Source organism: Rhynchophorus ferrugineus, unplaced genomic scaffold (assembly GCF_030347505.1).
Source record: "Rhynchophorus ferrugineus isolate W39M unplaced genomic scaffold, kcgeb_rfMv2 rfM17, whole genome shotgun sequence".
Taxonomy (NCBI): domain Eukaryota; kingdom Metazoa; phylum Arthropoda; class Insecta; order Coleoptera; family Curculionidae; genus Rhynchophorus; species Rhynchophorus ferrugineus.
The window spans coordinates 1,717,501-1,731,401 of NW_027472596.1; the positions used below are offsets into that span (position 1 = coordinate 1,717,501).

At 33.6% G+C, this 13,901-nt stretch overlaps 1 protein-coding gene across 1 annotated transcript in view; it reads left to right on the plus strand.

Moving 5' to 3' along the window:
• LOC143205789 (uncharacterized) overlaps positions 1–13,516 on the plus strand; it is a 29,498-nt gene extending 15,982 nt beyond the window's left edge. The window contains exon 8 of the mRNA XM_076418827.1: positions 13,483–13,516. Coding sequence (XP_076274942.1) covers positions 13,483–13,501 — 19 coding nt within the window. The 3' untranslated portion in view covers positions 13,502–13,516. The remainder of the gene's footprint in view (positions 1–13,482) is intronic.
• Positions 13,517–13,901: the final 385 nt, after the last annotated feature.

Genomic DNA, 13,901 nt, shown 5'->3' on the forward strand with positions numbered 1-13,901 from the left:
TTTTCTTCCTCCTTTCTATAGTGGCTCTTGTATCGAGACAAGTCATATATTTAACATTTACTTGATCAACCCATTTTTGGAAAGGAACGAGATCATTCTTTGGGAATATTTAATTTCCGTAGTAGATTTTTACCTCGGTACACTACATCTTTTACTACACTGACGCATTGTCATGAATTTTTATATTATTACTCCATAATAATTAATGTAAAACAGAAAATATGCCGGCAGAAAACGAGAATTTCTTGTTCTAAACAAAAACCAAAACCTACAAACAATAAATTTAAAAATGGACGCCCATAGAAAATGCTGACGCCACACAATTTGATCGACCAATCACGTTCCATATGTGTGGCGGCACCAGGAATTTAAACTAGCCAATTACAATTTGCGATCGCAGCGCTACTGTTGATTGAACTAAATAAAACATTTCCCCAAGGTCCAGTATAACCGTAGAGGAAGCCCATGGACCATTAACAATTTCTGCGATTTATTGCCCACCCAAACATAACAACAAGGCAGAACAATTTCAAGAATTCTTCAGTACGCTAGGTAATAGATTTATAGCAGGAGGAGATTATAATGCAAAACATTTAATGTGGGGTTCAAGAATAATAACCTCAAAAGGTAGAGAACTGCTCAAAGCCATAAGGAAAGATAACTTACAACATATCTCTACTGGTGAACCAACATATTGGCCTTCAGACAGAAATAAAAAACCAGATACAATAGATTTCTGTATTACAAAAAATATTGATCCAAAAAAGTGTCAGGCAGAATCATGTTTCGACCTGTCTTCTGATCATTCACCAATAATAGTAACAATTTCTTCAAAAATTACTATCAAAGATAAACCCCCTTCTCTATGCAATAATAGAACTAACTGGCCCTCATTTAGAGAAAACTTAGACCAAAATATCTCTCTAAACTTACCGTTACAAACTGAAATGGATATAGAAATAGCAGCAATAAATCTTACAAAAAATATACAGGAGGCAGCATATTCTGCGACTACCAACAGTGAAACATTTCCAAGAAAAAATACACATATATCATGTACAATACAGATAAAGATAGCAGAAAAAAGAAAGTTACGACGAAATTGGCAACAGCAAAGGACTGAAGAGAACAAAAAAAAATTTAATAGGGCCATAAAAGAGCTGAGAGATCTAACCCAAATTGAACAAAACCAAGGCATTCAAGAATACCTAGAAAACTTGACATCAACTGAGGCTACAGACTATTCGTTGTGGAAAGCAACAAAAAAGCTTAGGAGATCCCAGCAGCATAACCCACCTATTAAAACAAGCGAAAATAATTGGGCGAGAAGCAATAAAGAGAAGGCCGACATTTTCTCAAAACACTTAAAAAATGTTTTTAAACCTTTCCAGTCTCAGCTACATAAAGATGACGAAAATAAAATTACTAGCTTTCTAGATTCGCCATTTCAAATGGATTTACCGCACGAGAAATTAACGGTCAAAAAAGTTAAACATACAATAATGAGAGAGATTAATATTAAAAAAGCTCCTGGTTATGACTTAATTACTGGCAAAATTTTAAAAGAACTATCAGAAAAGGCTATAAAACTATTAACATATATTTTTATTGCTATGCTACGAATTAATTACTTCCCTAGTATCTGGAAAGTAGCTAAAATATTAATGATACTTAAACCAGGAAAAATACCAGAAGATGTAACCTCCTACCGACCTATAAGTTTATTACCAATATTCTCGAAAGTTTTCGAGAAATTATACATAAAAAAACTAAACTATATAATAGAAATCAGTTTGGCTTTCGCAATAAGCATGGGACTATAGAACAAGTGCATAGACTTGTAAACCAAATAAACGCTGACCTAAATGCCAAAAGATATTGTTCGGCTACTTTCCTAGACATATCTCAGGCTTTTGACAAAGTATGGCATACGGGCTTGCAGGTTAAACTAAAGAAACTTCTCCCTCATCCGGGCTATCAGCTACTAAAATCGTATCTCACTGACAGACATTTTATTGTAAATCAAGGCGATGAACATACCGAATTAAATCCCATATATTCAGGAGTTCCGCAAGGTAGTGTACTGGGTCCAGTACTGTATCTTCTGTATACGGCTGATCTGCCCACCACAAAAATAACTACTGTGGCAACATATGCAGACGATACAGCAATCTTAGCATCCCATGAAGATCCAGTCACAGCATCAATAAACCCACCTGGAGCAAATACAGTTGTCGTTCGACCTTCGTAGAGTAAAGACGTGTTTGGAGCGACGGTCAGTGTAATAAATTTGAAAGTGTACTACCTGTGCCACAAATGCGATTTTAAAAAATAAGTAAAAACCGTGACGACAATAACAGTGTTAAAACTGCGCGTTAAATGTTTAGTGAAAATGTGTTTAAAACGATGGTCACTGCAATAAAGTAACAAAGGTAAAATTTTGGGGGCTGTTAAGGGTCGGAGGTGCATCATCTGTACCACAAATGCGGCGTTATAACGGTTCTGAAACAAATACCGGTACTGAAATTTTTGTAAAAACGTGAATTAAACTATTCATTAAATAAAAATGATTAATAGAGAGAACCAGAGACTAAATGAGATGGAAACACAATCCTCAACGTCAGGTGAAGCTTATCTGGCACAACAGAATCAAATCTTTTGTCAAGAAAACCATAAGAGAACGCAAAATGAGCAAGCTCTCTATAATGCGTATATTAACGAAAAAACAGCCCGACGGAATCTGGAAATTGCACTAACAAATATGCAAAAACAATTAGATGCACTACAACTCCTAATAAAAAACCAAAACACATACAATCCAACTAGCATTCCCGTAGTGAACCAGTGCACTGAAAACAAATTGCCTGTAAACTATGAAACAGACGAGGAAGAATTGCAAAAAGAAGTAGGCTGGATAACAGTTAAAAGAAATAAGAAACGAAAAGCAAACTACACACCTGAAGCTTCACCACAACAACCAAAAACCATTAAAGCACAAGAATTGAATAAAGAAATAAAAGTGCCGAGACCACCTCCAATTATAGTAAGTAATGTCACAGACTTTGACTTGCTATATGAAACAATGAAAACAAATAATATACTATTTAGAGCAACAACATTAAACAATGGACAAATCAAATTAAACGCCGAATGTCGTAAAACTTTTACGAAAATTGCTGAGTGCTTGGAATTCCTAAAATTACAATGGCACTCGTATGAAGATAAGCAAACCAGAGACATTAAAGTAATGGCAAGAGGGCTTCCACCGACAGCTAAAACTACTAAAATAGTGGAAGAGTTAATAAAAAATGGACTTAAATGTACTGACGTCACAAATATCCTGAAAAAAGAACGAAATAAAAATAACAATGGAGAAATAGTTGTCCAGAAGAAGCCTTTACCACTGTTTATGTTATCATTCCAACATAACACGGACATAAAAGCAATTTATGAAATTAAACAAATTCTAGGAGTCGAAGTAAAAATAGAACCTCTTAGAAAGGCAAATCTTGTGCCACAGTGCAAGAGATGCCAATTACATGGACACACACAAAAATTCTGTAAAAGGGAACCAAGGTGTGTAAAATGCTCAGGAAAACACATCACGGGAGAATGCAAAAAACCCAAAGGAACAAAAGCGAAATGTGCGAATTGCAATGAAGCGCATCCAGCAAGCTACAGAGGATGCGTAGTTGCGAAAACATTCCAAGAGAGAAGAAATAAAATCAGTCAGGCTAAAGAGCAAAAAACAGTGACTCAAAATAAACAACCAAAAATGTACAACGAAATCAACGATGAAATGACCTATGCTCAAAGCATAAACCAAACCGCTCAAAAAGAAACAAAAAAAGAAGACGTTACAACCAACGAACTGCTATTGAAACTTATAGCAAAGCTGGACAACCAGGAAAAGATTATTGAATCGTTTTCTGAAAGATTACTTAAACTCGAAAACAATAGGGCGGTGGCCTCAAGAACTAAAAATGGCAAGTAAAGACATCCGCATCGCAATTTGGAATGCTAATGGGATTCAGAAACATCACGCTGACCTACAAGTATTCCTAGAATTGCAAAAAATAGATATTTGCTTAATATCTGAAACCCATTTGACAAAGGAATCCTTTATTAAATTTAGAGGATATTACTTTTACCACACCATTCATCCAGCTAACACAGCAAGAGGAGGAAGTGCAATAATAATAAAAAATAATATATGCCATCATCAAGAACCCGGACTCAGTTTAGCAGAAAATCAGGTAACGGCAGTAACTGTTATATCTAGCAAATACAGGGTTACATTAGCTTCCATATATAGCCCTCCAAGATACAACCAAAAAAAAGAAAATTACTTGAATGTTCTAAACAACCTAGGAGAAAAATTTATAATCGGTGGTGATTTCAATGCTAAAAATACAAGATGGGGATCTAGAATGACGACAACTAAAGGTAATGAATTACATAAAGCAGCTGCTGAGCTAGGGTGCAGTTACATGTCGACAGGAAAACCAACTTATTGGCCTACCGATCCAGAGAAAACTCCAGACCTGTTAGACTTCTTTATAGCTAGAAACATAACCACTAACTACATGGAAGTTGAAGAAAATTTTGACTTAAGTTCAGATCACACACCTGTGATTTTGACGCTGAGTGAAAACATTATAAGAAAACAACAAAATCCAACATTAACCAACAAGAGGACAGACTGGGAAGGATTTGTTGAAGAAATAAACAATCGAATTCAACTAAATGTTCCCCTTAAGACAGAAGACCAATTAAATTATGAAACCGAAAAATTCGTTGCAGACATCCAACAGGCTGCTTGGAATAACACTCCAGAAATTAAAACTTCAACCAAAGGAATAAATTACCCGAAAGAAATCAAGGAAATGGTAGCTGAAAAACGAAAACTACGGAAAAAATGGCAGCAAAATAGAACACCTGAAAATAAGAATATCTTAAACAACATAACACAAAGGTTGAAGAGGGAAATTTTGGAAATTAAAAACAATTCCATAAATAACTATCTACGAAATTTAACAGATGACAAGAACACAGACTACTCGCTCTGGAAAGCCACTAAATACCTAAAACGATCCTGTCTACATAGTCCTCCGATAAGAAACATGCATGGAAGTTGGGCACGCAGCAACCTGGAGAAAGCAGAAGCATTCGCTGACCATTTAGAGAAAACTTTCAAACCAAACGAAAGTGAAATTGAACATACTTTACCGGACATAGACGGCGAAAATTCGACAATTCAATTAACAACTCCGAAAGAAGTCACCAACGTTATTAAAACTAACATCAAGCCAAATAAATCACCAGGCTATGATTTAATAACAGGGCAATTGCTGCACAATCTGCCAAGAAAGGGTATTATAAAGCTCACTAACTTAATCAATGCAGCATTTCGACTGAAATATGTCCCAGACGTTTGGAAAATGGCTGAAATAATAATGGTTCCAAAACCTGGAAAATCACCAAATGATATAAAAGCTTATCGACCTATCTCACTGTTACCGATGATAGCTAAGGTATTTGAAAAGCTCCTCTTGAAAAGATTAAAACCAATTATAGAGAGAAAAAACCTAATACCAACACACCAGTTTGGGTTTATTACCAAACATTCAACGATTGATCAAGTGCATAGAATAACAGATGTTATTGAAAAAGCCTATGAAGATAATAAAGTATGCTCAGCTGTATTCTTAGATGTAGCACAAGCTTTCGACAAGGTATGGCACAAAGGCCTCGTCCATAAGCTACAGAAAATATTACCGAAGCAACACACCGAACTATTAAAATCTTACATCACAGCCAGAATGTTTAGAGTGAAACAAGAGGAAGCTTACTCTACAATAAAAGAAGCTAAAGCAGGTGTACCACAAGGAAGTGTACTGGGGCCAATTCTGTACCTACTTTATACATGTGATATACCACAAATCGAAAACATTACAATGGCTACATTTGCTGATGATACTGCTATTCTTGCTGTCGGAAACAATAGCGAAGAAGCAACCCGAAACCTACAACAGGCTACTGACGCTATAAATAAATGGACCCAAATCTGGAAAATACAAATTAACCAAAACAAATCTATGCATGTTCAATTCACCTATAAACAGGCCGCGCTTACACCATTGACCATAAACCACACTGTCATACCATACAGCAATAATGCTAAGTATCTCGGAATGACACTTGATGCAAAACTACGGTGGAAGGAACATGTCAAAAAGAAAAGAAAAGAACTTGAGTTAAAATATAGAAAAATGTATTGGCTAATTGGAAGAAAATCTCAATTAACTATACATAATAAATTACTTCTATATAAACAAATATTAAAACCTATATGGACATACGGAATACAATTATGGGGATGTTCCGCAAAAAGCAACATAAATCTAATACAAGTTTTCCAGAACAAAGTCCTAAGAAGCATCGTAGGTGCACCCAGATATTACCGGACCATTTATTTACATCGAGATCTTCAGATACCGACTGTCAATCAAGAAATTAAAAGAATTGCAAAGAGACATGAGGAGAGACTTCACTCTCATGTTAATTTCGAAGTATTACAACTCTTGGACAACACCAAAACCGGACGCAGACTCAAAAGGACCAAACCATTTGAACTTGTGTAGTGTGTTGTAGTGTAGTGCAGTGAGGTGCATTAGAAAAAACTCAAAGTGTTAAAACAATTATTATTATGTTAGAGACTATGTAGGACTGATGAGTCCTATTAGATATATACCTAGATTTAAGCTATTATAAGGACAAATTGTAGGTTAGTCGGCAACGACTAGTAACAATGTATATAATTATAAAAAAAAAAAAAAAAAAAAAAATATAACGTTTACCCTGCGTAGAAGAACGTGTCCACCAGTAAATATCAATCATCGTCAACTCCCCCAAGCAGAGCATGTCAAATATCTTGGTATGCATTTAGATCGACGCCTAACCTGGAAGAAGCACATACTCTCTAAACGGAAACAACTAGGACTAAAATTATATCAAATGTATTGGCTCATTGGGCGCAAATCCAAGTTATCATTAGATAACAAGGTATTGCTGTATGAGTCTATACTCAAGCCCATTTGGACATATGGAATTCAACTATGGGGTACCGCTAGCAAATCTAATATATCCATCATTCAACGGTTCCAAAATAAGGTGTTGCGTGCCATTGTTGATGCTCCGTACTATATTTCAAATAAAGTGATACAACGCGATATTCCTCTAGAACCTATAACGAGTGTAATCCAACGTGTTTGTGTGAAGTACTTCGAAAGAGTGTCAGTGCATCCCAATGTACTCACTAATCAGCTAAATATGCGACGTGATAGTGAAGTGCGTAGACTAAAACGTTTAACACCACCTGATCTGATTACTGGACATATGTAGAGTTTAGAATAAGCATTAGAATAAGTCTAATTAATTAAGATAATATTTTATACATTTTATACAGATAATATTTTATATATATATATGCCATGTATATATAATATAAACAGAAGAAATACTTATTGCCAATAGGGCAGATTGTGGACTCACGAAGAGTAATAAAAAAAAGAGATATTTAGCGTTGTTGCTATATGGAATAATAGTGTTATTTAATGTTATTGGTGCTTGTACGGTTTGTTTATAGGTGAACTGGATATGTACAGATTTACTTTGATTAATTCTTATTTTCCAAGCTTGTGTCCAATTATTAATATTGTCACTTGCCTATTGTAATTTTCGTGAGGCTTCTTCACTATTGTCTCCGACAGCTATAATCGCAGTATCATCAGCAAATGTAGTCATCGTGATATTTTCCATTTGTGGTATATCACAAGTGTAAAGTAGATAAAGCATTGGTCCCAGTACACTTCCTTGTGGTAGACCTACTTTAGCTTCTTTATTGTAAAGCAAGTATCTTCTTGCTTGACTCTAAACATTCTGATTGTAATGTATGATTTTAACAGTTCAGTGTGTTGTTTTGGTAGCATTTTCTGTAGTTTATGAACAAATCCTTCATGCCAAACCTTATCGAAGGCTTGTGCTACACCTAAGAATATAGCTGAGCATACTTTTTGACTTTCGTAGGCTTTTTCGCTAACATCTGTTATTCTGTGGACCTGGTCAATTATTGAGTGTTTGTTAAAAAACCCAAACTGGTGTATTGGTATTAGGTTTTTTCGCTCTATGATCGGTTTTATTCTTTTCTACAGGAGTTTTTCAAAAACCTTAAATATTACTGGCAGCAGTGATATAGGTCTATAGGATTTTATTTCGTTTAGTGACTTCACAGGTTTTGGGATCATTATAATATCCGCCATCTTCCAAATGTCTGGGACGTGTTTTAATCTAAATGCTGTATTGATGCAGTTCTTTGCCTGTAGTTGTTGTCATTTTGGATCCCTATCTTGTATTTTTTGCATTAAAATCACCTCAAATTATAAATTTTTCTCCCAGGTTGCTTAGGACATTCAAATAATTTGTCTTTTTTTGATTGTATCTTGGAGGACAATAAATTGCGGCTATTGTAACTTTGTATCTGCTTGATTTAATAGTTACTGCTGTTACCTGATTTTCTGCTGTACTGAGCCCAGGTTCTTGATGGTGGGAAATGTTCTTTTTTATTATTATTACACTTCCTCCTCTTGCGGTGTTAGCTGGATGTATGGTATGATAGAATGTATGTCCTCTAAATTTTATAAAGGATTCTTTTGTTAAATGGGTTTCGGATATTAGGCAAATATCTATTTTTTGCATATCTAGGAATACATGTAGGGTAGCGTGATGTTGCTGGATTCCATTAGCATTCCAAATTGCTATTCGGATATCTTTATTTGCCATTTCGGGTTTTTGGGGCCACAGGCCTAATGTTTTTCATTTCTAGTCTCTCCGAACACGTCTTTACTCTGTGAAGGTCAAACGCCGACTAAATAAAAGGTAGCTCCTTAAAATTTTTTAATACTCCTTCCATTCCAAAAAGAAGCTGTTAATAAAAATATGACATGTAAATGTTTATAAATATTCATTTTAATAATCCTATGAATATCATAAAATTATCATGTTTTAGATAAGTAATTTTAGATTAGTAAGTCTAATAGTTAGTCGTAAGTTAGTATATTTTATTTTGGAGTAATTAACAGTTTATTATATTTTTAACCTATTTTATGGACTCTCTTAGGTGTGAAATTTTAATCAAAACTAGACCCTTAATAATTATAAAATAATAGACTGTAGAACTATTAGGAAATACGACAGGTATTTCGACGATTAAACACTAAAATAAGGGGAACAAGGGAATATTGTGATACAATAGTTATAAGTATATATATGTAAATTACATAAACAACTCTATTAGGCAAAGATCAATATAATTCTACTCTATATTCAATTCTAACAAATTAATGACAAATATCACAATAAGAATACATTAAAATATTTATATATAGTAAATTCAGTGCCGAATATCTCATTCTTTTAAACGGTTTATGTTGTAAAAAAATGATACCCTAAGCAATTGCTTAATTTGCAATATGACATGGAATAAAACCAATTATTGATTAAGATCAACCTATAAATTTAAGAGGATATTTACATTTTGTTGTCGTTCAGAAAATCTAGATGAAAAATAAAAAGAAACAGAAAGGAAATAAACAGAGAAGCATTACATATTAACAGTGGACGTATTAAAATAAAATGGTTTTAAAGAGTACACGATTCATAGATGCAGCAGAGATACTGTGAAATTATATAAAGTGACAAAAATGTAAAAAACAATTCATCCAAAATGATATGTTATTTTGTAGATGCATATGTGTCGAGCTTGCTAAAAAGGAGATATATGGTAGGTAAAAGCATGGATGAATATTAAATGAGTTCTGGAGATCTCAAATTATGTTACATTCTAAATGCAGATGTGCATCTGTGGAAAAAGACCGGCATACTAATTATGATAGGTATGTAAATTAAATAAGCACTATAAGATTTCTATTTAAAAGGAGTTATACACAAATATCAAGTAAAGTCTTAATTTATTAATTAATATTAATTCTAGATGCAGATGTATATCAATAGAAAAGGACAGGCATAAACATAATACTTAAGCAGAGAAGGTTATACAGGATGCTGGTCTTATGTAAGTAAATAATATTACAATTATATATTTCTTTAAGTAACTGTTTAAGTAATCATAATTGAAATTGCATTTTTAGGAATCTACAATTATTTGTATAGATTAAATTGAAGTTTATTAATTGTAGTGAACTGTAAAACGACAGTTTGTTTATTGAATAGTTTGATATAGAAAAGTTTAATTCCCTTAGCGATTCAGCGTTCTACTGTTCGACTACCTTTATATCCAAGAACATATGGTGTATATATTACTAATTGTTAACTGCAACACTCTAGTGAGGTTTTCTTTGTATTGTTCTTCATCCGTCCAGATCTAAGCTTTAAATAGCTTAGATGGCCCATCCACATATAATTCTTCCGACCAAAATTTTCAACGTTCGTCATATATAGATGGCGACCGCGCCCATACACCGCCAAGTGCGTTTTGTAAAGATGTAAAATCGTAGCGAAATTTTCCTTCTCATATTACCATGGTAAAAAGATACTGTTTGACGCGTCGGAACATGTAACCGAATCAATATACAAAATTCGATTTGTCTTGTTAGTAATCCATCCAGTTGTCAAAAACCTACAAAATCTTTTAAGACGTTAGTGATAATAATTAGAGGTTAATTCGATGCAATTTTTACATCTAACTACATTAGAGCAAAGGGTATTTTGTCTCTTCAACCTCCTGTTAAGATCACTGTTGCCGAACGGACGTTTTAACACTGTTGGAAAGAGTTTTATTTTGATAGGTATAGATTATGTTAATATTAGATGTTTTAGATGTCAACCTCATAATTGCACAGCTTAGGTCCAGGCTGGTTTCAAGATTTGTTTGTATAATAACAGTTTATTGTGGGGTGTTAATTCGGATAGTCTCGTCCAAGCAACCATCACATTTTGTGTGTAAGCTTTGGTGTACTCAGTAAATTTATTGACAGCAGTTTGTCCTCTATTACACTCATCTGAATATTGCTACTTTTAGCGAGTAGTTTCATCAGCAAATATGGTCAGTGTTACTCTTTTAATAATATCATTAGTTTAGTGTAAATAGAATATTGATCCAAGAACAGCAATATTTTTGTAATAATTTTGGTTTATCGGCAAAGATGGATTTCAAATGTGAACATTCTTCATCGCATGTTATTTTGAAATAACGATACGAAATATATGATTTGAGGGTCTGAATCATCTGCTTATCTAATTTGTTATATAAGACCATTGTACTATATTTTTTCAAAAACTTGGGTCAGGTCTCGAAATGTGGTTGAATATTATGTATTGAATGTTTTTTTGTTACACCAACTAGTCAGCAGGAATGAGATGTTTTTCTTCAGCAATTAGATTGAGCCGTTCAAAAAAACTTTTCGAATAATTTAGATGTGATTGGTAGCAGTGATTCTTGTAGTTTAGATTTATAGGGATCAATCTTCCACTGCTTGGCGCATAATTTTTGATTTTTAAGTTTTTCAGAATATGTTTATGACCAAGTAAATGCGGCCTAAAGTTTTATCAGATTGTTGCCAATTTTTATGGTTTTACGCTTTTCGTCTGTCGTTTGATTGTAAGTGTTATGTTATTGTTCCATGGTGCTTTTTGTAAATTGACAACTAACAATTCTGCTGTCATATTCAGTTTTTTTTTTAGGGGAACATGTAGGTATATTTTAGTTAATATTTCATATATATATGTATATATATATATATATATATATATATATATATATATATATATATATATATCAAAAACACCAATTATATATATTTCCAACAAAACTAATGGCAGTACAACAAAAACGAACCGAAAAGCACAAGGACAGCTCGATTCTACCGATTCGCCCATTATTTTGAAGATAAACGAGACAATAATTATTATACCCGATTTATCATTACTTATATTAAAATATTATTTATTAATTGAGCTGTCCTTGTGCTTTTCGGTTCGTTTTTGTTGTACTGCCATTAGTTTTGTTGGAAATATATATCATTGGTGTTTTTGATATAGAAGGTTAACATATGCAATTGTGACGGTTTTAAGACAGTATCATTTTCCGACTTCTAATCTAATATTTTAAGGCTTTTCATGGTTGCGTAAGGTATTCACAATACATCAATACTGAAGTGAATCCGATAGGATCATTTTCAATATATTTAGCGCTGTTACTCTGCACGTAACTTTTGCTTATCAATTTATCATTATGAATACTGATGGTTTGATTTTTACAAAAGTATAGCTGGGAAATGAATGAATGTGTATTGTTTCAACGACAACATCTGACATATACGCAACATTTATTTATTAGTAAGAGTTTGGGTCATTTCACTGTCATCATTTGTTTAACAACAGCTACAATTCTTCGAAGAATAGTTTCGTAGAGAGTTTAATAGTTTCCAAAGGAATATTGTTTGTTCCATTCTCGTACAAATACGACTCACTCTAACGGTTCAATTATGTTGAGATAAGGCGACCGTGCTCGCTAAGGAAGATGTTTGAATATATTCTGAGAATCCTCAAACTAAGATTGAGTCTTTTTGACCTTACATATAAACGCATTATCATCGTCAGGCATGGCAGTGTTTCCAGCAGAAATATGCTTGTCATAGTATGTACTATGATAATGTTATCATTCGTCATTTCAACGAGTGATGCGAGTGAGAGAACCGTCTGCGTACCACGATATTGTCGCCCGAATCGCAAGGGAGGCGTTCCCATCCTATCAAACATCGAGTGTGCAGATTTTAGTTACACTATTTTTTCGTAACTTACCGTTGGCTTTCGTTCTAAAGGGCTTCACGGTCGTAGCCCTTCCGTGAATGCTAAACTTGAGGAAGCCCCCTCCGTATTGTTTTTTTCAAAAGTATATTACTCAATAGCATAGAAAGGCTGTTCTTGATATTTTGGTTAATCGCCGATTGGGATTGCAGTATAATATACTTTTTAATTAATTTTATTTGAATAGTTACATATAATGACCACATCGTTACTGCTTTTCTGTGGTGTTCGTCTTAAACACTGTCTTATAGCCAAATTATAATTTCTGGACTACTTGGTCCGTTTTCACTCACGCACCCATCTGGTGCAATTCATACTTTTATCTCACATCTTCTTAAATATTCGTTTAATATTTTGTTGAAAACGGAAAAATAGTTATTTTACTCTAAAATTACTGTTTTGCGACTTGTCGAATAGCGAGTAGAAGATGATAATGCCACCACAAATATGTTCCAACATAAACTCCTAAGTTTAGATGTATCGGTCATCGCACCATTTAGCCTCATAAAAATATGAAAATCGTAGAAAAGAACTGTAATTAGATTAAATTATGTTGTAGTCCTATTATATATTATAATAGTTTTATTTGAATTTTTGATGCACCTGCAAGCCTTAGGACCGATGTGTCTTCATATTCATATTGTCATATATATGCAATTATAACTTTTTAAAATAAATTGTTCCTTCATATGAAATATAGGTAATGTAGAACCCATTGGCGGAAATAAGGAATTAATTAGGAATTAAAATGTCTCAAGAGGCAATAAGTGATAAATGATGCGTTTAAAGTTATGCATGAAATGACGGGTATTCTTACAAACATATGTAAAATAATAAAATTATGCAAATGATAAACGCTGAACGATTTTGATAATTGTTAGAATCGGTTCTGTGATGGGCAATTAAAACATTGAATTCAACTAAGTCGCTGTGTATTTGTAATTCACAAACAACTCGGTTAAAGCTATAGCTCCGGTGGGGTGACTTTGACACGTGCATTTGCCGTAGCGTTGATA